The sequence below is a fragment of the Lagopus muta genome, chromosome 8, assembly GCF_023343835.1.
Source record: "Lagopus muta isolate bLagMut1 chromosome 8, bLagMut1 primary, whole genome shotgun sequence".
Lineage (NCBI taxonomy): Eukaryota > Metazoa > Chordata > Aves > Galliformes > Phasianidae > Lagopus > Lagopus muta.
This window is the reverse complement of record NC_064440.1, coordinates 35,042,052-35,066,101: the sequence shown is the minus strand read 5'-3', so window position 1 is coordinate 35,066,101 and position 24,050 is coordinate 35,042,052. Positions and strand designations below refer to the sequence as shown.

Sequence of the window (24,050 nt, the reverse complement as noted above, 5' to 3'; positions counted from 1 at the left end):
TTGCTGAAGATCATTTTCTAATAGAGCTTTGGTCAACATGATCCACTGAGTGGATACCATGCCAGAGTACTGGGTGAGATTAGCAGTCCCTTCCAACACAACCATTCTGTGATTCTACTGTTCTGTGGGTGTAGGATGGGACCTGCAAGCAGATGTGGGTAAAAGAGGGCAAAGCTGAGCCCTCCCTCTGTGCTTTGGGACTGTTCTGAGGCACAGGAAGTACCTCACCTCACTGTGTGGGTGATGCGTCCTGCAAACCAACCTGGGATGGTGCTTCAGTCTTCATCAGCCTCCTCATTCCAGACAGACTCTTGAACATCTCCCTTACATCCAGTGTCGGTCCATAGGTCTTCCAGAGATGAATGTCCAGAGGGAGAGGCCATGCCCAGAGAAGAGAGAGCAGCTGCTGCTCGGCGCAGTGTTGATGTGGGCATGACAGATCTCCTGTGGATGAAAAGTTTCACCCTGAGGGCACAGGGCGGCACACAGCCACTCCTGCCTCCTTCCAGGGTCACACACCACTCCTCCTCTAAAAGGAACAGATGGAGCGTAGCTGGTGGGAGCAGTGGCACCACCCACCCATGGACTTGGTTGAACTCCAGTGCTGGCTATCCAGCCTCTAATCAAACCAATGATTAAACATTTACCATACAGCAATTACATTATAGAAGGATTACCATCTACGGCATTGAGCAGTCAGCTCAAAGAGCACAGGGCTGTTGCTGTTGCTTCAGAGCTGCCCGGAGTTTTCTTGCAGTGCAGCTCTGCCACATTTCTGCAGGAATGGCCCTGCTGCTTCCTTCTCATCCACAAGTCTCAGTGTCGCTGCTTCTGCTGCTGTCCGGGCTCAGCTTGGCTGCAGGTGGGAAGCTGCTGGTGGTATCCCTGGATGGCAGTCCCTGGTTCAGTGCGCTGAAAATGTTTGAAGTCCTGAAGCAGAAAGGACATGAAATAGTCGTCGTTGCACCTGAAGCCAGTTTAAACATAAAGCCATCAGAGAATTTTATTCTGAAAACCTACCCAGTCCCGTTCACTGAGGAAGGGCTGTCTGGCAGTCTGCAGTCATTTTTAAAGGATCTATTTGAAGAAGGATCATTTCTGAAAAGATTTTTTAAAGATCGTGAAAATATGAAAAAATTATCTGAGTCAACTACCAAAGAATGTGAACAGTTACTGTACAATGAAGAACTTATCAGATATCTCGAGGAGAGTAACTTCGATGCTGTCCTTACGGAAGCTGCACTGCCCTGTGGAACAATACTGGCCGAGCATCTTTCACTCCCTTTTGTGTATTTCATGATGTTTCTACCATGTGGATTAGATTTTGAGGCTACCCAGTGTCCCAGTCCCCCTTCATATGTTCCCAGGGCATTTTCAGGCCATACAGATCACATGAACTTCCTCCAGCGTGTGAAGAATGTCATCTTGGACACCTCCAATCTCTTTCTTTGTGACCTTCTCTATAAACCATTTGAAAAACTGGCTTCTGAGTTCCTAAAGCGAGATGTGACTGCACGTGATCTCTTAGGCAAGGCTTCCGTATGGCTTCTGAGGTATGACTTTGTGCTAGAATATCCAAGACCATTGATGCCCAACATGATTGCAGTTGGAGGAGTAAACTGTGCTCACAAGCAGCTCTCTCAGGTGGGTTGTGCTCTGGTTTTAATTCTTCCTTGCTTCTGTTTTTTTCTGTGTGCAGCTCCATCTTTCCATTTTCAAAATACACTCAAATGAGTGTTCGCAAGTTGTTTCTGACTGGCTTTCTTTTCCTTTATAAGACGCCATTCTCCAGTTGGGTGAGTACAGGAAAATGAGTGTGGCAAGTGTAGGGAAGAGAACCTTGAAAGCTTCAGCCTTCTGTAGAAAGTGAATGTATCTGAGGAAAATTTATCTCTGAAGTGAACACTGGATTTGTAATAGACTACTTTTCATTAGGTCTTATTCATATATTATCTCCTGTGGATGAAAAGTTTCACCCTGAGGGAGGTGATTAGAAGCACAGAGCAGCATACAGCCACTACTGCCTCCTTCCAGGGTCACACACCACTCCTCCTCTAAAAGGAACAGATGGGGTGTAGCTGATGGGAGCAGTGGCACCACCCACCATGGACTTGGTTGAACTCCAGTGCTGGCATCCAGCCTTTAATCAAACCAGTGATTAAACATTTACCACACAGCAGTCACGTTACTGCAGGATCACAACCTATTGCATAGAGCAGATTGCTTAAAGAGCACAGGGCTGTTGCTGTTGCTTCAGAGCTGCCCGGAGTTTTCTTGCAGTGCAGCTCTGCCACATTTCTGCAGGAATGGCCCTGCTGCTTCCTTCTCATCCACAAGTCTCAGTGTCGCTGCTTCTGCTGCTGTCCGGGCTCAGCTTGGCTGCAGGTGGGAAGCTGCTGGTGGTATCCATGGATGGCAGTCCCTGGTTCAGTGCGCTGAAAATGTTTGAAGTCCTGAAGCAGAAAGGACATGAAATAGTCGTCGTTGCACCTGAAGCCAATTTAAACGTAAAGCCATCGGAGAATTTTATTCTGAAAACCTACCCAGTCCCGTTCACTGAGGAAGGGATGCTTGGCCGTTTGCAGTCACTTTTAAAGGGTCTATTTGAAGAAGGATCATTTCTGGAAAGATATTTTAGAGAACAGGAAAATATGAAAAAATTGTCTGAGTCAACTGCCAAAGAATGTGAACAGTTACTGCACAATGCAGAACTTATCAGATATCTCAAGCAGAGTAACTTTGATGCTCTCTTAATGGATCCTGCACTGCCCTGTGGAGCAATACTGGCCGAGCACCTTTCCATCCCTTCTGTGTATTTCATGAGGTTAATACTATGTGGATTAGACTTTGAGGCCACCCAGTGTCCCAGTCCCCCTTCATATGTTCCCAGGCTACTTACAGAACATGCAGATCACATGAACTTTTTCCAGCGTGTGAAGAATGTCATCTTTGACACCTCCAATCTCTTTCTTTGTGACTTTCTTTATAAACCATATAACAAATTGGCTTCTGAGTTCCTTCAGCGAGATGTGACCATGCTAGATCTCTTTCGTAAGGCTTCTGTATGGCTTCTGAGGTATGACTTTGTGCTAGAATATCCAAGACCATTGATGCCCAACATGATTGCAGTTGCAGGAGTAAACTGTGCTCACAAGCAGCTCTCTCAGGTGGGTCATTCTCTTCTTTTAATTCTTCCTTGCTTCTGTTTTTTTCTGTGTGCAGCTCCATCTTTCCATTTGCAAAATACGCTCAGATGAGTGTTTGCAAGTTGTTTCTGACTGGCTTTCTTTTCCTTCATAAGATGCCATTCTCCAGTTGGGTGAGTACAGGAAAATGAGTGTGGCAAGGGTAGGGAAGAGTCCACCTTGAAAGCTTCAGCCTTCTGTAGAAAGTGAATGTATCTGAGGAAAATTTATCTCTGGAGTGAACACTGGATTTGTAATAGACTACTTTTCATTAGGTCTTATTCATATATTGTACGGAATGGAGTAACTTCGTTACTCTCATAAGGATCTCACAGAAAGTGATAGACAGGTAGTTGAGAATCTGAGAGGCTGTCAAAAGCATCACAGTCAGATATAATCATTCAACTTGGCAAATATGGGGTGAAGAACTTACAGACAAACACACAGCAGGCTTCTGCGCTGGGACACCATTGCAGCCTTACCACTTCTTTCCTTGTCCGTGAAATTGTCTGCTGTACAGGAGGGTATTTCCAAAGGCAGAATTCTACAGGAATATTACGTGTCAAGTAGACTCAAGCTAGGAAGCAGCATCTGTGTTTAAATAACAGGGAGACCGCAGTCAAAAATTCCTGGGTAATGACCATGTGATACCTGAGATGCCGTCGATGTTGTGAGCCTGAAGGAGGTATGGTGGCATGGTGGATCGCGGTGAATGGCACGAGAGCTGCCAAAGCATTTTTCAATGTTTTTCACCTAGAATTTCTTCCAGGGCTGCTCTCAGTAGAAGAAAAATTCTTTGCTCTTCCAGTGAAGGTCTGTAGTGGGACTTTGTAGCCATTATTGAAAGGGACTACCAGGTTCCAACAAAAGTAGGACAAGGTGCTCTATTATCTGAGTTCTTTACTCAGAGGCTGGCCAGATGTTCGGAGGCACTGGCAGTACCTCACTGTGTGGGTGATGTGTCCTGCAGTCAAACTGCTGCCATTTTTAACAGCATCTTGGACAGCTCTTTCACATCCAGTGTTGGTCCATAGGTCTGCTAGAGATTAATGGTCAGAAGGAGAGCCATGCCCAGAGGTGTGAGAACAGCTGCTGCTAGATGCAGTGGTGATGTGGGCATGACAGATCTCCTGTGGATGCAAAAGTTTCACCCTGAGGGAGGCTATTAGAAGCACAGAGCTGCACACAGGCACTCCTGCCTCCTTCCAGGGTCACACACCACCCTTCCTCTAAAAGGAACAGATGGGGTGTAGCTGGTGGGAGCAGTGGCACCACCCACCATGGACTTGGTTGAACTCTATTGCTGGCTATCCAGCCTTTTATCAAACCAGTGATTAAACATTTACCACACAGCAGTCACGTTACAGAAGGATCACAGTCTACGGCATAGAGCAGACAGCTCAAAGACCACAGGGCTGTTGCTGTTGCTTCAGAGCTGCCCGGAGTTTTCTTGCAGTGCAGCTCTGCCACATTTCTGCAGGAATGGCCCTGCTGCTTCCTTCTCATCCACAAGTCTCAGTGTCGCTGCTTCTGCTGCTGTCCGGGCTCAGCTTGGCTGCAGGTGGGAAGCTGCTGGTGGTGTTTGTGGATGGCAGTCCCTGGTTCAGTGCTCTGGAAATGTTTGAAGTCCTGAAGCAGAAAGGACATGAAATAGTCGTCGTTGCACCTGAAGCCAATATAAACATAAAGCCATCGGAGAATTTTGTTATGAAATCCTACACGGTCCCTTTCACACAGGAAGAGATGGATGGCAATTTCCACACATTTTTTAAGGGCGCATTTGAAAAAGGATCATTTCTGGAAAGATTTCATGGACTGCAAGAAAAAGTAAAAAGACTCTTTGATTTAGGTTTCATATCCTGTGAACAGTTACTGCACAATGCAGAACTTATCAGATATCTTGAGGAGAGTAACTTCGATGCTCTCTTTACGGACCCTGTGTTCCCTTGTGGAGCAATACTGGCCGAGCACCTTTCCATCCCTTCTGTGTATTTCATGAGGGGAATGCCATGTGGATTAGATTTTGTGGCCACCCAGTGTCCCAATCCCCCTTCTTATATCCCCAGGGCACTTACAGACCATACAGATCACATGAACTTCCTCCAGCGTGTGAAGAATGTCATCTTTGACACCTCCAATCTTTTCCTCTGCAATTTTTTTTTCCAACCATATGAAAAACTGGCTTCTGAGTTCCTTCAGCGAGATGTGATGGTATTAGATCTCTTAGGCAAGGCTTCCATTTGGCTCATGAGGTATGACTTTGTGTTAGATTATCCAAGACCATTGATGCCCAACATGATTGTAATTGGAGGAGTAAACTGTGTTCACAAGCAGCTCTCTCAGGTGGGTCATACTCAGGTTTTAGTACTTGTTCTGATAGATTTCTGTGGTCATAAAAATGTAGTTTTGTGTATCAGGTATTTTATTTCTGTTTAGCATTTGCTAGGCAGCTTTTTGTGAAAAAATGCTTTGCTACTCTTTCTCTGAAAGGAACAGACGGTGGTGCAGTAGCACCATCCACACACGGACTCTAGTGCTGATTTTCCAGCCTTTTATTAAACCAGTGTCTAATCATTTACTAGGCAAATGTTAGTTACCTTACCTACCCCACCATTACTTTCATATGTCTGCACTGCTTGCTTATACCATTAGATGGCGGTCCTATCAATAGGAAAGGATAACAGGCAAAATGAATGGGGAAGTGGCTAAGAAAAGCACTTTGCACTTCATCCCTTGTGCAATGAGGAGGAAATTGCTTTCTGGAAGTCCTCCAAGATTACCAGACAAGTGTTCATGAAAAGCTGAGCTTTCCCTTTTATTCCTAACTACCTTCCAGATGCCTCTTTCAGGTTATTTCATTTTTTTAATATGTCTACAAGACTTCTGCAGACCAAGTAATGCTCATTCCCTTCCCTGGAGCAGATAAGCAGTTCAGCAGGAATTTTGGAGACTGTAGCAGACATGAATTGAAACTCTACTTCTCTGGTGTAGCAGCAAGAGGGCTGCTTATTTTAAATAAGATTCTTTGTCCCAGACCTGGTCTGGAAGTGTATTTTGTTTGGACAATGCTGAACTTCATAAATATGGGTTATCCAGTTCCATTAAGGAAACCTAACATAGCTTTTCTTATTTTTTGAGCAAATGTCCACTGCACGGCCCGTTTCTCAAAGCAGGACTGTCAGAGGATTTGTAAAGGTTGTGACAAAGTTGGATTTTGGCACACAGGAATGTTTGAAGAAGATAATAAAACCAAGTGATTGATCCCACGGAAAACAAAAGGGCTAAACACACTCTGAAACAGCAGCATCTGTTCTACTGCAATAGGAAGTAAGGAAGGGAAGTCAACCTAGCAGCCACAGAAATGCATGCCCAAAACACCCAAAACCTGAGGAGGACTTTGCAGTTCCCAGATGCCCATGAGTACATACACAACAGAGCCCTGAGTTCTCCGTTAGCTATCTGCAGTGACCTAGTGAAGAATTTGTCTTCAGAGAGATCTTCTGTCACAGAGCCACATCCGAACCGCGTTTCACCTTGTTTGCCTGCAGGAGAGATTCAGGCCTGCTGTTCAGATGCCACCTATCGGCAAGCCTTCAGAAAGGTCCTTCCGTTTGGATTCAGTCTCAAGTAAAGGGCTGTGGGTTACGGCATTCTGGTCAGCCACAGAAATACACAACAGAGCAAAAACCAAGGGAGTCAATCTCTGTTATCCACTCAGGCCCTAAAGATTACATTTCCGTGCCAGACTTCATTCATTTTATTCCATTCTGATGTTCACAACAACTCCCTCCAACTTTGTTTCTCCTCCCTTAGCTTACCAAGTATTTTTCTATGACACTGGGTTTTCACTTCAGTCTTTGGCTGTTTGTTTTACATAAGAATTCATCTGCGTTTCCATTCCAATGGCAGATCTTCTAGTTGTTCTTTTATCAAAAATAAAAGAAACAAAGCAGATGAAGTTGGCAGCTGATGAGTATTACCTTAGTCAAAATGGACACAACATTTCAGATACTAGAAGTCAAAGCTATCTTCTTACAGAGCACTTCAAAATCTTAAGTCTCTCTTGCAGCTGCACGGTCTGAGAAGAAGAACATCGACTCTAAATCAAGCTCATCTGAAATTCCACAAGTGTAAAAGCAAAACACAGAGTATTCACTTAAGGATTGGAAAATCATGGTGATTAACTGACCTACTTAACGGGTACATTATCTTTCTTATTGCACAGAAACTGATGTCTTTGAGCTGCACAAGTGTTTTACAATCTTTTCCCCCTCCCCTCATATCCATTCCAAACCTTGGTTCGGGCTCCATTTCTGCAAACATTCACACCCCTGCATACCTTCATTCAACCACCTGCATCCTTGTTTTTTTTTTCCTCCATGGAAGCGTGACAGAAGTTGCCACCTGTGACATAATAGGGATTTTGACTGAGGATGTGCTTTGTGTTGGCAGGAATTCGAAGCCATTGTAAATGCTTCTGGGGAACACGGTATTGTTGTCTTCTCGCTGGGCTCCATGGTCTCCGAGATCCCCATGAAGAAAGCCATGGAAATTGCAGATGCCTTGGGATCAGTCCCTCAAACGGTACAGTACCCCTTTCCTCCTTCCAGCACATTCAATGCTGTGTTCAGATATAGTACATTATCTTTGGCTCCTGGATTGCTCAGCCCTCCCTTCTTTCTCCTGCTCCCCAAGTGTCAGAGAGAACATCATCCCTGTTGTTGGCAAAAGAGGTTTTGCACAGAGACGCTGTTAGCTGTGCTTTCCAAACCAGCAGAGGAGCGGTGTGAGTGTGCTTGTTGAGAACTGACACTGTCTTTATTGCCCTCCAAAGGTTCTGTGGCGATACACAGGAGAGGCACCCCCCAACCTGCCAAAGAACGTGAAGCTTGTCAAGTGGCTGCCACAGAATGACCTCCTAGGTAGGTCTGAGATGCCTGGGGTTATACCATCTTGTTGCTTTCAATTCCATCACATAGTTTCAAGGCCCCATTACCAGCATCTCTGCTGACTCTATCATTGCGGGTCTGTCTGAAACAGAATTCACCTTTTAGAAACTTCTCTAACTGTAATTTCAAGATCACCTTACTGTTTGGAAAGGTGTTGCAACTCTCAATTATGGTATTGTAAAGTATGGGGGGAGGTTTTGTCTCTGATTATCCAGTCTCAACACTCAGCTATGCTTTCCTGCCCTGTTGTCGTCTCCTGGACTGAAGGGGGAGTTTCAATTTCTCAAGCAAGCAATTCCAGGCAGCTTCTCACACTTTTAAAGGGGGTCATATTGTGCATGTTATTGCCAGGAGTGCATTTTTTTGGTGAAATGTTGTAATGTGATGGGAAGTACAGCAATAATAGCAGAGAGGGACAGTACTAGGCTGTAGCAAATTAGAGCAAACTCAAATGCAGCAACCATGGAGGCAGAAACAAAAGAAGAAAAACTGCTTACTTTTGGGTGACCAGTAGGCAGGGATCTCCAATAAGGGATCCCACAGCCAGCCCTTAATGAGGTCTGGGAAGGGGTGGATCCTGGCTCCATCCTTTCCAATCAGATACAATGCATGCACCTGAGCGCCCCTGGGTTGCCCTGCCTTCCACCAGGTGCTCAATCACTGCTTCAAGCTGTGGCAGCACTTCTGCTGTACTTGGCGTGACAATATGGCTCTGCTGTGGGAGACGTGCAAATGGAAGACATGGTAAAAGAGAAAGCAATGACTTTGCTTTTTAAGTTTCACTGGTTGTGATTTTGTCCTAACACCTGAGAAGCTGTGGAGGATCTTAAGGGGCTTTTCAGAGATTACCCAAACCAAGATGGAGCTCTACAATCCATAGTTCCATAACGTCCCGTTCTCTGCTATATTGTTTGCCCATAAGTAACAATGCTTATGACAGCCTAAAGTTCTTAATGTACACCTAAGAATGGCATTTTTCTTTAATATATTTTTCCTAGGTGTGTGTAACCATGACATAACAGATCTCTCTTTCTTCCACAGCTCACCCTAAGACTCGTGCCTTCATTACCCATGGAGGCTCACACGGTATTTATGAGGGCATATGCAATGCAGTGCCAATGGTGTTAATGCCTTTATTTGGAGACCAGATGGACAATGCGAAACGAGTGGAGTCACGGGGAGCAGGATTGACACTGAATATACTAGAAATGACTTCGAAAGACATATCCGATGCCCTGAAAGCAGTTATCAATGATAAAAAGTTAGTAATTCATATGCACTTTTTCTTTCTACTGCTGTATAACGCCAGCACTCTGACTTCCAGTTTAACACAATACTAATCTGTTCTTATATCCCTTCTTACGTCAGCTCCGTTGCTGAGAAGGCATCATTTGCCCTGGATTAACCTTGTCCCACCCCTGTACCAGCACCATCCTTCTTGCGTCTGAGATTGCAGTCTTTAGGTGATGAGAACAGCCTGATCTGAGAGGATGCAGGCGTCAGAATAGATGGAGTGCAAGTGTACTGGAAGAAATAAAGCTGACAAAAGATATTGAGATGACGAAAGATAACAGGAGATTTTGCTGACAGCTGAAACTAAGCTTTTCTACTTCTTTTTCTGTTACCTTTTCTCCTTTGTTTAGCATTGAAAGCAGCACTTTTCAAGGCTCATAACTTTACTATTTTACTTCTCTCGTGGTGGAGGTGGCAGGAAAAATGTGGAGGAGCCCCTAGCGGGCTCTCAGACAACTGACACTGCATCCTTCCGAAGGAAGTTTTTGAGTTCTTAGATTTTGGGTAGTATGCTTAGGTTGTGGTTGGACCTGATGATCTTTAAGGTCTTTTCCAACCTGAGCAATTCCATGATTCCACGGTGTCAGGAAATGTTGCTTCTCAGGAGGAGCGGTGATGCAGCAGCACGGCTGCCCATGAAGGTGGTGGGGTCAGCAGTCCTGTGGGTGTTAAAGAACTGGAAAAGTGGCACTGAGGGAATGGTCAGCGGGCATGGTGGGCACGGGGTGGTGATATCTGTGGGCTTCTCCAGCCTGAATGATTCTATGATCCTTTTTTCTCCGGGGAGTGAGTCCCAGCAGCACAAGTCACTGAACACAGCCAACGCCTTGTCTTGGCAGGTACAAAGAGAACATCCAGCGTCTCTCAGAGCTTCACCTTGACAGGCCCATCCACCCTCTGGACCTGGCTGTGCACTGGGTAGAGTTTGTCATGAAACACAAAGGGGCCCCACACCTGCGCCCTGCTGCCCATGACCTGAACTGGATCCAGTATCACTCTCTGGACGTCTTTGCCTTCCTCCTGGCTGTGGTCCTCCTCATCCTCTTCATTTCTGTGAAGTGCTGCATGTTCTGCTGCCGCAGGTGCTGCTTTAAGAAGGGGAGAAAAAGCAAATCAGGGAAATCAAAGACCCACTAGCAGATGAAAACACTGATGGGAGGCGAGACCTCTGCTCCAGACCTCAAGGATCAGAAAACACCTTAAATTTCACTAAAATAATTACTAGCTTTCAATCAAGAAATAATTTAATTCCCTTAGACTAACACCAAGTGTTGTTTCATTGATATTTTTTGTCTTTAATTAAGAATTAGTTGTTAAAATAATTTGTACAGTAGTGCTTCAGTCACTTGGGAAGATATCAGTGCGAAGTCCAAGGTGCCTGGCTTCCACTTCTTGATGTACAGAGGCCTCGTGGTCGCATTTTTTTTTAACCTCCTTATGTAATGGAGAAATATGGGCTTTCATGTGCCTTTGCTCTGAGGGCTCTGTGAGCACCATTTGCTCTACCGTGTAAGATGGAACCGCTTTGAAATCTTTGTACAGCTGTTGCTATAGAAGAGGCAAATGTTATAATCTGACATTGTATGTCACATAAGCCAAGCTAGCTGCACATCTTACGTAGGCTTTGTGTGTGTTTACAATACCTGGGCTCGAGCCACACTTCAGCATGGAAGTGGTTGTAAAGCCACTGGTGTTTCACCAAGTTTCCCATCGGGCAGAGATCCGTCTCTGGAGCTCGCCAGTTGGGCAGTGTGACCTTTGGAAGCAGTTTTTAAAAACTATCTGATTGATGCTCTGTAAATGATGTTAAGGGAAAAACCCAACCCTCAGTCCTTCAAATAAATCCCCAATACAGTAATGGCTCTTGTGTTTTCTGACTCGAGGGAGGTGGGGGCACTCACCACACATGGAGAGAGCTGGAGGAAGGAATGATTCAGTGCAGCAGTGTGTGATGCACTCAGTGAAAGGCGCCGGAGTCATGCTGGGGACAGCCTGCCAGCTTGGGTCCAAAGGATGGTGGGGTTGGATGCCCTCTCTCATCAACTGGGGGAGCACAGGTGCTTTATGAACCCTTCGCTATATAAATGTGCCATGAGCATAAAAGTGCCCTGTGGCTGATGTATTTGGAACTGGGCAGCAAAGATGGATAGTCTATAGCCAAGCCAACTTGATGGGGGTTGGACTGAACCATCTCTAGAGGTCCTTTCCAAGCCCTGCAATTCTGCTATCCCTCTGGGCAGCAAAGATGGAGTGCTCAAAAGCTGCTTCTCACTATTATCATTTCATCACTCAGTGAATACAAGGAATCTTTTCCTTGGGACATGGGAAGGGAGTTCCAACAGGGCACGAGAGCTGGCTTGCTTCCCATTCACAGCTTCCACAGCTCCCCATGTCCATGAAGTGACAGCTCTGGCTGTCCCTGCAGCTCTGGGTGACAGCAGCACTTCTGTGCAGTGCTACTCAGTGACGTGAGGTCCAGAGACACCTTGTGCTGCTCATCACAGCACTGAATATCAACTAGAACAGCAAGAAATGGCTGGGCGAGGCTGTGAGGTCTCCTCCTTGGAGATCTCCAGACCCACCCTAATGGCTGGGCACCACCTTTGGCCAATGGAGAAATAAGGAGAGAAAAAGAGCCAAAGCCTCAAATGCAAATAACAACAACAACAACAACAAACAAACCAAGCTAAAAATCCCACTCGGCTCTAGGGAGCTGATTTTTTCGGTTGGCAGCCTGGCAGACCGCTGTGCAGAAGGGAGAGAAGGAGAGAGCAGGCGGCGCTACCGGGGACCCAGCCGCGGTGCCGCACTGCGTGGTGTTCCGGCTGTGTCCAGCAGAGGGCGCCACCGCATCGCTGCCGGGCAAAACCCGAGCGGCGGTACGGGCGGCTCGGGGCGGGGAGGCAGGGATGCTGCGGCTTTCCCGTTGCTCCTCAAAAGAAGAGCTGCGCCAGGATGAGCTTGCTGCCCTTTAACTGAGTGCAGTATAGGATCACAGAATCTTTTGAGGTGGAAGGGAGCTGCTGAAAACGTGGGTGAGAGCCTCTTTGCCTTGCGCATGGCAGGGCTCTAGGGGTCACAGCAGCTTGCGGTGGGAGGATGCCGTCCCACCCCAGCTTTACGAGATGAAATCCCATCCCCAGGCTTTTCCCTGCTGCCACAGCCAGCCGCGACACCAGTATTTCCAAAAGGAGGCCCCTTTTTCCCAGACCACACTCCCTCTGCGCACAGGGGGTGTCAGAGGCCAGGCACAGCTCACACCCACCGGGTTGGAAGAGTGCTGGCATGGGATTTGCTAGGCGGCAGGAGGCGCTCCCAGCATCAATTCCATTTCCATTAAGGACAGAAGAATGGTTTCATACGCCAGATCTGATTGCTTAGGATGATAAAAGCAAGCCATCAGCACGGGCATCATCAAATCCCAAATCTCCCAGCAGATATTGGCTGACTCACTTCCTGCATAACCTCCTTCACAAGCCGGACCAAACAAACAGGACTGGCAGATCCTTCCCCAAAATACCTCCAGTCTAGGCTGTCATGGGCACAGTCTGCTTTTTGGGGTAGATCAAAGCACGCCGTGTCTGTCACCCAGCAGCCCTCCCAGCAGGGACCCAACCACATCCCAGCAACTCACTTCAACCAGCGAGACCTAGTGAAGTGATGGCTGTGAGGTTTAATTAACGTTCAGCAAGGGGCAGTTAAAGCGGGGAAGAAACCCAAGGTTAATTACCCCCTGGAGGCTGCTGACGATACGATGTCTCCAGGGATGGGGCTTCCACCACACCTATGGGTAACCTGTGCCAGAGTCTCACTGCCCTTATTGTGAAAAAATAACATGTTCATCCCTCCAGCCAGAGGCTCCTTTCTTCTCACCACAGATAGCAGGGTATCCCCACCCTACATCAGCCATCTGCCATCCAGTGCAGAACTGTCAGTCAGTCCGTGGAGATGGGCTCTCTTTGGGCCTGGCTCCCTTGCACGTGGCCTTTGGGAAAACGTAATACAAGAGTCTAAAAGTACCATTTATTGCTGGAAGTCTGTGATCCCAGCCCAAGGAAGAAGCTGTGAAAAGAGCATTACCAAATAAAGGGCTTTTGTGGCCAAAAGATGAGTGGTGATGCCACAGATGTGTGCTGGGAGCTGTCTCCAGGGGCAACAACCTCCTCTTGCAGCCACCTTGCTCATGTTCTATGAGGGCTCAGGCCAGATGAAGCTGACTTGGGTTATTAAGGTGAAGAGGTTATAAGGGTCATAGATTCATTGAGGTTGGAAAAGAGCTCTGAGGTCATGCAGTCCAATCACCAACTCGCCACCACTGTGCTCATTAACCACGTCCCCAAAGACCCAAAGGACCAGAAGACCCAAATGCAGAAGATTCACACGCTGGCTGTGCCTGGGATTCTCCCAAAGCTGAGCAGCAGGGGCAGTGAGGTCTTCATCGAAGTTGTTTTGCTGGCTCTCCTGCCACGGTACGGCTCTACACAGCCTCCACTTGGTCAGGGGGGGTCTGTCTATCAGAGGAGGGCAAACCCACTGGGAATTATGGTTTTCTGGTGCCAAAAGAAACCTGCCAGCGAGGCAAACACCTAGGAGTCGTCCTTTAATCAATTTCTCTAACCACTCGTGACCTCATATTGCAAGATTTGGGTGTCCTGACAGCCGATAATCCACCACCAGCATTCAGCTGAGAGCTACGAAGGAAGCAGAACAATTGATTTTCAGCAGGGATTTCCAGGGATAAAAACAGATGCCCAGAGACCTCCTGGCTCTTTCATCACAGTTTCTCATTTTCATTGCAGACTGCACTGGGTGTCCAGACACTGAGAGCCGGGGAGGACAAAGCAAGAATCACTGATACTGCAGATTTCTGTCCAGACACTGATAACCCAGGGGTGACCTCCCTCCCTCCCCATTCTGACATATCTCTTTCAGCCATTTAATGGCAAGCTGAGCTGAGCTGATGTGAGATATCATCCTATTCCAATGGCTTGAAATGCTGCAAATGCATTGCCAAGGGGGCTGTGCTGAAGGAGGTCATTCCCTTGGTTGGACACAGAAAAAGAAGACCAATCATTTACTTGCAGATAAAATATTAGAGGGAGTCAGACATCAGAGAAGTAACTAATGGAGAATTGCTCCTATTAGGTCCAGGCTACTTAAGAATGATCATTCATAACCAGGAGCCGTAGTGGCCCTGGCCCAGCAACCCAGCTGTGCCACCCTGTGCTGCACCATGGGATGCGTTTTGCCAGGGATTAAATCAAACCAATGTCTTTTTTTTTCACCACTGGCAAGCCGAAGCCACAGCCAGAGGCAGATATCTGAATAACCCACTTTCATGGTCTGAAATTGGAATTCAGTTCCTACTGAGAGCACCACAACTGACGGTCTGTGCTGCGAGCCCAAGGCCACACGGCCTGGGCATCAGCCTGTGGGATTGACAAAAGCCTCCTGATGCCCACTGCCTTAAACCCACCCACCAGCAGACGAAATCCACTCGGTAGCACTGCAATAGCAACAGCTTTAATAGGAATATTTTTCTCCAAAAAAATTATTATTATTTTTTTTAAAAAGGAACATTAAATGTAAGTACAATAACCAGTTACTGCACCAACTGCGGTCACGATGCAAAGCCCAGGCGCAGTTCCAGACGGGCTCTCCAGACAGCGGGCAGAAGGCATCTGAAAGACGTAGCCCAGCCCCAGCAGGTGAGGAGAGCTGGGATTTCTGACTGAAGGAGGGACAAAGCAACACAGTGGTCACCCCAAAACGTGCTGAGCGTTTCACCGCGGCTCACAGCAGTCGGGGAGCTGAGCACAGCAAGCTTCGTGTCGCCGCTGAAATGTTAAGCTGGGTATAGAGTACCTGAGGTAGTTAGAGAGACCAAGGGGAGGGCAAAAAAAATAAACTGAAATCCTTTAGGGACGTCCCCATCTTGGAGTCACCAGAGAGTAAAACTGCCTACGAGGGCTGGGGCTGCCCTTGGCTGCTCTGAACAGCCCAAAGCCGTGCTGGCACAGGCTGGATCTCTCTTGCAGGAGCTGCTCCTTATTGCATTGGAGATTTGGTTTTGCTTGGTGTGAGGAAAATGTGCTCTTACAGTGCCCTGCTCTTGTAAAGAGAAAGCAAATGCATCACGGGCCCAGGTGCTGGCAGACCACATTTATTTCTGTGCTACGCCGCGTTGCATAGGAAACTCCTTAAAGCCCCTGAGGAGAAATTAAGGTGCTAATTATTTCTGGTGGGGTCCTGTGAGGGGAGACTGCTTCTGGGGGTGTCGCTTTGAAAAGAGGATGTAAAGCAGTGAAGCTGTGGGAAGACATTCCCTCCCGAGGCTGCCAGCACCATCAGATGCCCACTCGCCACCTGCACCTGCAAATCCATGGGCAGTGCCCCACACCTGGCTCTTCCAGGGAGCTTATATCACCTGCAGCCTCCCAAGAGAAGAAATCAAGCTTAAGTGTCACCACCTCTTGCTCCTGGCTGCTGAGAGCCCAGCCTGTTGGCCACAGCAGCCGCTCTTGTGTGCTTCTACTGCGTTTGTCAAAGATGCCTTCCCCACTCTTTCTGTTTTTCTGGTTCAACCTGAAAGAAAATCAACCTTAACAATCCGTCTTCCTCGCTATAAAGAGACTTTGCACCTAAAATAATGTTTCTGTGCAAAAATATTCCCCTCCCATGTAAAATATTTCAAAGCTGAGGAGCAGAAGGAAGAGGGGAGGTAATCCAAAAGAGGCAGCTATAAAACACGAGGGGAAAGAACGGGGCACTTGGTACCATAAATATTCAGCTCAATGGCACCAGTGTCATTGCAAAAGACATTTACAAGTTCAGCTGGAGTTTGGGAGCCTCAAACAGCCCCATTCAAAGCCCTCAGAAATCAATGGCAATGAGTATGAGGACACCAGACACGTCTGAAACATCTCCGCTGAGCTCTGGAATGGATTTCAAGTTAGGAGGATCATGCCCAAGCACTTTGCTGCAATGGCAGAGTGACCCACTCTCACCACCACGGGCAGCAAAGAGCAGGGCTGTGCCGAGCCCCCAACTTCCAGCTTCTTCCAGACACGGTGGGCAGCACCCAGCTCCAAGAGCCAGGGGCAGCATCCCTTCCCATGGTTAGAAATGGTACCCGTGCATCTGTGAACATGGCACGAGCACCTCCCTACCCACAGATGACAAAATGCACGTTTGCAGATACATTTTAAAAAGAAAACAAACAAAAACAACTAAACAGGTGATATGTCCTGTAAGATGGGAGGAATAAAAGCTCCTTTCTGATTTAAGTTGCCAGCAGGGCTGAAGACACCCCAAATTCACACAGTGCTCTGCAGTCAGTCTGCACTGTGGGAGTTTACCAAAACCACTGGGACACTGCTGTGCTTCGTCTTAAATACGTATTTACATCGCTCGCGTTCATCTCAAAAATGATAATTTAAAAGCAGTCTCTACAACATACAAAACAGCAACAGCTTCCCCCCAAAGTGGTTACAACCTTTGCTGCTCGTTACAAAAATTAGACTTTTTATTTGTAAATGCCTAAAAAAAAAAAAAGGATTCTCTTTTGTGATCCCTCCCCCCCCCCCCCAGGCTCCTTTTAAGTGTCTGAGTAAGGAACAGTTGAAGTGGTATCGATTCCATATGAAAAGCCATCCCTTCTGGATGCCTTCCCACCAAGAGGAGGGTCGTCTCCTGCTCATTTCCAGTCCTGCTGAGAACTTGCAAACTTTGGCCTCTTTAAACCTGGGGAGAGCAATCCCCGCTTGTTCTGTTTATATCAACTGTTTAAAAAAAAAAAAGGGAAAAAAGCACAGAAAAATACGGATACCACCAATAAATGAGACGTGGATGAAAACATGGCTGCAAGGAGCCGCGCTAGATGGCAAAATCCTCGTGGTCTTGTGGGCTGAATGCAGCTGCCCGGAGCAGGTCCAAGGAGTTGACGAGGATGAGGGTGCCGGTGAGATGCTTCCAACGCTTGGTGATGGGGTTCTTCATCTTGTCCAGCCCTGTGTGCAGCTCCTGAATCACATCCCGGTAGCTGTCGCCCATCTGGCTGCTCCAGGTGAGGAGGAAGTCATACGCAGGCTTCCACATGGCCTGTGGGACAGAGGGTGGGAAGAGAAGAGCTGAACGTGAAGCTCAGCCCATGCCCAGCATTCAGCATCCAATGAGTGCTACCATCCTCAATGCCTTTTGATCCGAGAACAAATGCACTGTGGGTGAAAACGTCCCCACGTTTCCCCCCGTCCCCCCATCACACCCAACTCCTCATTCCCTAGGAGCACAGGTTTGCACAAGCAAAAACAAGCTTGGGAAAATCCCAAAGGACGAAGGCTGGTCTGCCCTCACCTCACTGTCCACCACCCCGCTCTTGTCGCGGTGCGGGGCCTCGTAGGCGTCCATCTGCTGCTTGGAGACCTTGGCGAGCTTCTCAGCGAGCTCCCTCCAGCGCTGGGCCACCTCCACGGCCGTGGTGAGCAGCACAAAGTCCTGGATCAGCCTGACCACCAGCCCTTGGCAGTCCATCTTCAGCAAGGCCTGCGGGATCATTAGGAAAAACAAGGAAGACGGAGTCAGGGTGGGCCCGAATCGGGTGGGGATGTCCCTGAAAAACCACCACAAAACCCTCCTGCCTCCTTTCTGGCAACAACTGGTGAAATCAGGCCAGTGGGCAGGACAGAAGAGCCACGCCACTAACTGAACCAAGTGCTCTACCCCTGTTCAACCAGGCGTGCAGCTGGGGTTGCCCACCACGGCTTTATGGTGTAGGCTCAAGATGTTCAGGAGCCACATAAGCAGTTTAAAGCATCCTAAAGCCTTTAATCAAGACAATGAACCCTCTGTACTCTGCGCTGCTTGTACCCCCAGCCCAGAGGAGCACTGTCCAGTGGCACAACCAGCATGAGCATCCACGACCTGCATCGAGCACCCGGTGGGCACAGGCCAGGAGGACATTTGGGGACAAGGCCTGGAGAGCAGCCTCAGAACAAGATGGAGAAGAGAAAATGCTTGTTAGGGAGACTGACAGCAGTGTGTTCTCTACCTACCAATAATTCAGCCAGGAATAAAGGACAGAGCAGGTAAAACTCTGTTCAAAACACAAAGCAAGTTGCAACAGGGAAAACCCATGGAAAGGAACCATTTAAATGGTGATTATCAGAGGATCAACAGAACCAGCATCCCTCCACAGCCGAGCAGGAAGGACGAGGCATCCCTCACCATGTGCCACAGCCAAGTGGAAAGCATAATGAGAGCCTCAGGAACAAGCCCTGTCCCCGGACAAACCCCTCTACAGACCTCCAGTGTTTATGGAAACACGTTCTGTGTTATGGAACAAGAACCCTTTTATTTTTATGGGTTTTTTGAAGCAACACTGAAACAATGCAAACAATCCCAAGATGCCCTGAGGGGCAGTTTACCACCCAGAAAGGTTTAATCATCACTTAATCATCCATCTCCCTCCATCCTGCCCGCCCCAGTGTGGACTGCAGCAGCAGCTCAGCAGGTTCATCACACACTACAACGAAGAGACAGATTTGCTAGCTGCTGCCTTTCTTTTTTTCTTGAGCACCCTCTTGTTTGCTTACTGCCAGAGCTGCAAGGACAGCAGAATGAGGACTGCAGCTCCAGGACAGCTGAGCACCAAGGGCATCGCTCAGCATCTCAGCAGGGGAGCTCACTTGAGCAAATGCAAACCACAGCTTGGTGATAAAGAGGACAACCCCCATCGATGCTGCTGTGAGTTTCCAAGGAGCATGCTGTGCTGGCTCCAGCATTCCCATTGGAAACAACACCAACGTCACAGCAGCGTGGGGAGGTTATTACAGCAATCAGGGACCTGGAGAAAAGCCCTCAGTGGTCCAAAAAGGGCCAGAACCACCTGCTCCCTCCTGCTAATTCCCAACATATTCAGAGCACACACGTTTGAGCAAGACTGGTTTTCAGGCAGAAGGATGCCCAGCAGGCAAGCAAGAGGATGGAACCACTGCCCCCCAAGTTCCTTCCTGTCCCTCTGCTGCCATCCCTGCAGCAGGGCTGTGGGTCACCACGTCCTGCCCTGACCCGGGGCTCTGCACACAGGCAGCTCTGAAGAAGAAGAGGGGTTAAATCCTCTCAGAGACTGTTTATCAGGGGGACAGTAACAAACAGCTGGGGAAGACAGTAACATCTGAAACCACTCCAGCAATTTGCAAAGCAAATATATGTTGATTCCCTTATCTGTTCCCAGCTTACACAAAGCAAAGCTGGGCTTGAATCTAATTACTGCTTCTGACCAGCATTTGCTTCTACAAAGTGCTTACACTGGTTTCCTGCATTAGAAGTAGAAATAATAAACCCTCTCGTTAAGCAAGCAAAATACATTTCAAAAAAGCATTATATTTTTCTTGGGCATTGAGAAGCGTTCAGATCTCGCATCTGTGCCATATTCATAACTGTGCAGAGCACTCCACATCCAGCTCTCAGCAATGTTATCTCACCACACAGTCAACAGGCTCAGGGCCCTTTGCTCTGGAAGTGAAGGCTTCAGGTGGTCCTAAGAAGCACAGATTTAGGATTATGGCCCACGGTCTTCTCCCTGAGTCCAGCAGTCAGCAAGCGTGAACTGTTCTGAATCAGGCGGACGGTGCAGAGGCACCCTGTCCTTTCCTGGTCACACATGATCTATTTCCCAGGGATAAGAGCACTTGGGAGAAACACACCCTGCTTCCCAATGAACACAGGAAAAAGGAGTAACAGCAGAGAGGCGTCATTTAGCAGAGTCCCGTGCTACGAGTGGTACAATCACTTGAAGCCACAGCTTTGGAAGAGATAATTCTGCTCCCCTCGGCTCAGCACGTTCACTCTGAAGCCTACTAATAAGCAGGCACCTTCACTTTGCCTCCAGGGAAGGCTCAATCTGCAAAGGGAGCCCCAGGTGAGCTGAGGGAAACATGGGGCAGCCAGGAGGTGATGGAATAAGCAGCCAAAGCATAGCAGGCACTGGGCTCCCTGCAAGCCCTTGCTGCCCAGCTGGGATTAGCAGGGCTCTCAGCAGATGTAATCCTCCAGCAGGCGCTTTTGGGATTATGCTACAGCTTCTCTCCATCCTCCTCGGGTGCATTTATTAACCTCAGAGAGGCCCCAAGCCCGCTCCACCAGCAGAGCAGTGCGGCACAGCAAAGGAGATGGTTTGATATTCAAATTCCAGTTCAAAGCAGAAGAGCCTCCACTTTAAAACACATCCAGGGGAGGATGAATTTGCATCCCGGCTCTGAAATGCAGAAGCCCATTTCCAGTCCTCTAATCACAGCAAACAGCATCGAGGCAAACAAGCAGCAGGGAGCCCTGGGTGGAGTGCAGCACACAGACAGGGAAGGAGCAAACGATGGGGTTGAAAAGCTGTGATTCCTGTGCACCCCTTTATGCCTCCCCACCCCAGTTCAATAATCATAAAGCCAAGATGGGATAAGCAACCATGTGAGCTGTGGATGCGTTGTCCCCTCCCTAAATCTGCTTGAACCATGGGGTGAAGCCTTTCTTCTTTGCCCCAGAGGTGGGAAGTGTCCCCAAGTTCACTCGTGCCTGCCAAGCGTGAGACCCAGAAGGAAGCGGTGATGGAAATGGAGTTTTTAAATTAGTTAATGATTTTTTAAACAGCATTTAAATTAGAAAGCACCCTGGAGGGTCTAAGCGTTATCAGGCATTAATCACTGCCTGAAAGGGCTGAAGGTAGCTGCTGGGGAGGCAAAGATGTGGTTACAGCAGCAGCAACGTTCAGAGTGCCATTAACCAAGCATGAGAATGCATCAGGTACAGCACTCTGAAATACCCGCACCAAGGAACAGGAAGGCATCAACGATTTCCTCTCAGCCCCAGCAAATAAAAGCAGGTCATCTGATGTTGTCTGCAGAGCGAGGAGCCTGCAGGGAAGTTCACAGCCAGCCCTGTGCCACTGCTCTACCACCACCCTGCACTGAGCAGCCTGCTTGGCAGAGCCTCGGTGGGAGCACTGCCCTCTGTTTGAGGGACCTGCTTTTCACCAAGGACCCAAATTCAGAGCAGGACTGCCAGCAGCTCAATTCAGGATGCAGGAGCTAAGGGGAGGGAAGAAAAGCAGGTTGGGCTTGTGTGCCCCGGGCACGGCAGCACAAGATCCAAGCAGGAACACAGTGCTCAGGCTCTCCAGCACCAGGGATGAGGACGCAGCATTCACTCCACCTTGGTAGAAAAGAGGCAGCATTCACACACCTGCAGTCACAATAAATACAGCAAGCAGAAGCACATCTCCAGTTATCCGGAGAAGAAAATGCTTATAGGATCTGCAGCACTCTGCTAACAAGTGCAGTCATATTGGAAAGGCTGATAAGAGCAAGGCTCTACCAAAACACCGTATCAAAAAATGCAGAGTGAAAGAAGTGATGTCTTTCATGGCAGGCTTCACTCCAGCTCCAGAGGACCAGGCAGTGCAGCCACTGTATGCCAAGCTAGGTCAAGTTTCTCAAATGAAACCTGGCATGGCTCTCATATGGCAACCCAAGTGCATAGGATTATACTGTGGTATGTGACTTCACATTTTCAAAACCACCCGAACACCCAGCATTTGCTGGGACTCCAAAGGCTTGGAAATGTGATGGAGTTAGCACCTGCACGCTGGGCTGCAGCCACCGACCACAGCGATGCTGTCTGTGTGTGTGGGAAAAGCATGTCACCTTGAAGCCCTGCCATGGAGAAGTGAGCAAACGCATTTCTTCCCCTCAGAAGCAGCCACAGAGGTCTGCCCAGCTGCAAGAGGTCTGTTAGGCTGCTCGTGTATCATTGCAGATCCAGGCTGCAGTGCCTACAGGCTTCGAGGAGACAACCTGCTTGCTGCCTGGGTTGATGGGCAGAGGGAGGGGAGAGCTGTTTCTCTCTCTGATGTGATGACTAACTCATGAGCAATGCTCCCCTCAGTTACCTTCACACACTGCTGCTTTTGCTAGGTGAAAAGAGTAAGTAATCACAGATTATTTATTAACTAGCCATCAATGAGAGGGCTTTTCCATGCTTGGCTACCGGTGTATAGCTCTGCCATGGCAATCCTGTGTACTCAACACCGATGTGAGATAAGCAGCCTTACCATTTCCCTCTCCACAGTCCCTCTGGGATGGGGCAGTCAACTTTAACATGAAATACACAGATCTCACCAGCAGAAAGCAAGACCACTTGTTGCAAATAAAATTAGCCATACACGCAACAAAATAAGTTACTTTTCAACTGTCATTCCCCAAACACAGTTGTTGTGGTTTTTTAAAAATCAATCTCACTCTTGTTTTGTTGTAAGCTAAGGACCATTTGACAGCAGCAAGGGGTTTAGAAGCAGTTTTCCATCAGGAGAAGGGCTCATCCTTCACCAACAGGCTCAGACGCAGCAAGATCTGGCACAGAATAGGAAACAGAGCCAATATTCAGGATTATGTCTCCATTCAAGCATGGAAAATAAAACCCGCTCTGGGACTCTGCATGAGATGCATCCCTTTGGGAGCAGTATGTTTTCCAGCAGCTTATAGCCCTCCTCTTGAGTTAGTAGGTCTGTGAGCCCCCAGAGAGCCTCATGTTTTCTTCATCCCCACAGTTAGGTTGGCACAGCCTCTCCATGACCTACAGGCTGTCTTTGTCCCCTGGAGACAAAGAGAATAGATAAAAGAAAAGCAAGCCAGTAAAGCAAACAGCACAAAGCCCTAGGAAGCATTCAGCAAGAGGAGCACACAGTTTACCCCATTACTCACAGAATGATTAAAGGTGCCAAGCCTCCTTCTGAGGAACCACAGGGTCAGACACAGCCCTGGCTACCACCTCCACCCAGCCCCAGAGCAGAGGAGGGATTGCTGAGGCTAGATGAGCTGTGGCAAAACATGGCACAAGACATGGCTGCATCCCAGGCATCATGAGCCCAAGTGGCCCAGTGACTGGAGAAGCAAACTGACGCCCCAAGCTTAGCTTGGAGATGTGAGCCAGAAAGTCAGGTCTTACCCCAGAGCCCGGTGCAGCTGCAGCAGCTGCCTCCCAGAAGCTCAAAAAACAAGCCATACAATGGCCAGAAGATTCCCTCAAGAGAAGCTGAGTTGACGACACGGCCTACAGCTTGCCTCCTGTCAAAACCCAAAGCTAAAACATTGTCCCACTGGCCACAGATCACAAACCCAGGCAGCAAGGTTACCCCTGCTCTCCTCTCATCTCCACCCAACTAAACGTTTTGCAGCCCAGCAGCTCCTTGGCCTCTCACCTCAGTGCCAACCTACGTGGTTCAAAGTCAAGGTGATTTGGGGCTGCCCAAACGGTTGCTCATTCCAACCAGCACCTGCACCAAGCTAGAGACTGCTGGAAGACGCTGCTGGAACCCACCATCACACCAGACCTCTTCATCACAGTGTTCCCTCAGATCAGCAGGCAGCAGCCCAGCTTGGAGCTGGAAAAGGCAAGGCTGAGGTGGGAAGAAGAGCAGAGGGAAGGAGCAGCATCCTCCAGTAACTGCAGCCCATTGGCCTTCAGCTTGGATGCTCCCCTGGGGACTGCAGTATGGCATTTGGACATCCTTGCCCTCCATGAGCAGCTCTGGTGCTCACCCTAAGTGCAGGCATGAGTCAGACTTTTAGAAACTATC

At 48.3% G+C, this 24,050-nt stretch overlaps 2 protein-coding genes across 46 annotated transcripts in view; one reads left to right on the top strand and one right to left on the bottom strand.

Annotated features, from left to right (window-relative positions):
- The window catches only part of LOC125697255 (UDP-glucuronosyltransferase 1A1-like), an 85,554-nt gene extending 74,269 nt beyond the window's left edge, over positions 1-11,285 (top strand). For 37 of the 44 annotated variants that reach the window (XM_048954243.1, XM_048954238.1, XM_048954234.1 and 34 more), the window contains 4 exons: positions 7,638-7,769; positions 8,020-8,107; positions 9,176-9,395; positions 10,267-11,285. In XM_048954243.1, the coding sequence (XP_048810200.1) occupies positions 7,638-7,769; positions 8,020-8,107; positions 9,176-9,395; positions 10,267-10,564 (738 nt within the window). In that variant the 3' untranslated portion in view covers positions 10,565-11,285. Of the gene's footprint in view, positions 1-695; positions 1,645-2,227; positions 3,168-5,437; positions 5,529-7,637; positions 7,770-8,019; positions 8,108-9,175; positions 9,396-10,266 lie in introns of those variants that run through there. The other 7 variants (XM_048954250.1, XM_048954241.1, XM_048954247.1 and 4 more) reach the window with 5 other exon arrangements.
- A 5,729-nt stretch (positions 11,286-17,014) lies between these two features.
- Positions 17,015-24,050, bottom strand: part of SH3BP4 (SH3 domain binding protein 4) — a 30,899-nt gene continuing 23,863 nt past the window's right edge. For both annotated transcript variants that reach the window (XM_048954213.1, XM_048954211.1), the window contains exons 4-5: positions 17,780-17,968; positions 17,015-17,527 (exon numbers count right to left, since the gene is read on the bottom strand). In XM_048954213.1, the coding sequence (XP_048810170.1) occupies positions 17,303-17,527; positions 17,780-17,968 (414 nt within the window). In that variant the 3' untranslated portion in view covers positions 17,015-17,302. The remainder of the gene's footprint in view (positions 17,528-17,779; positions 17,969-24,050) is intronic.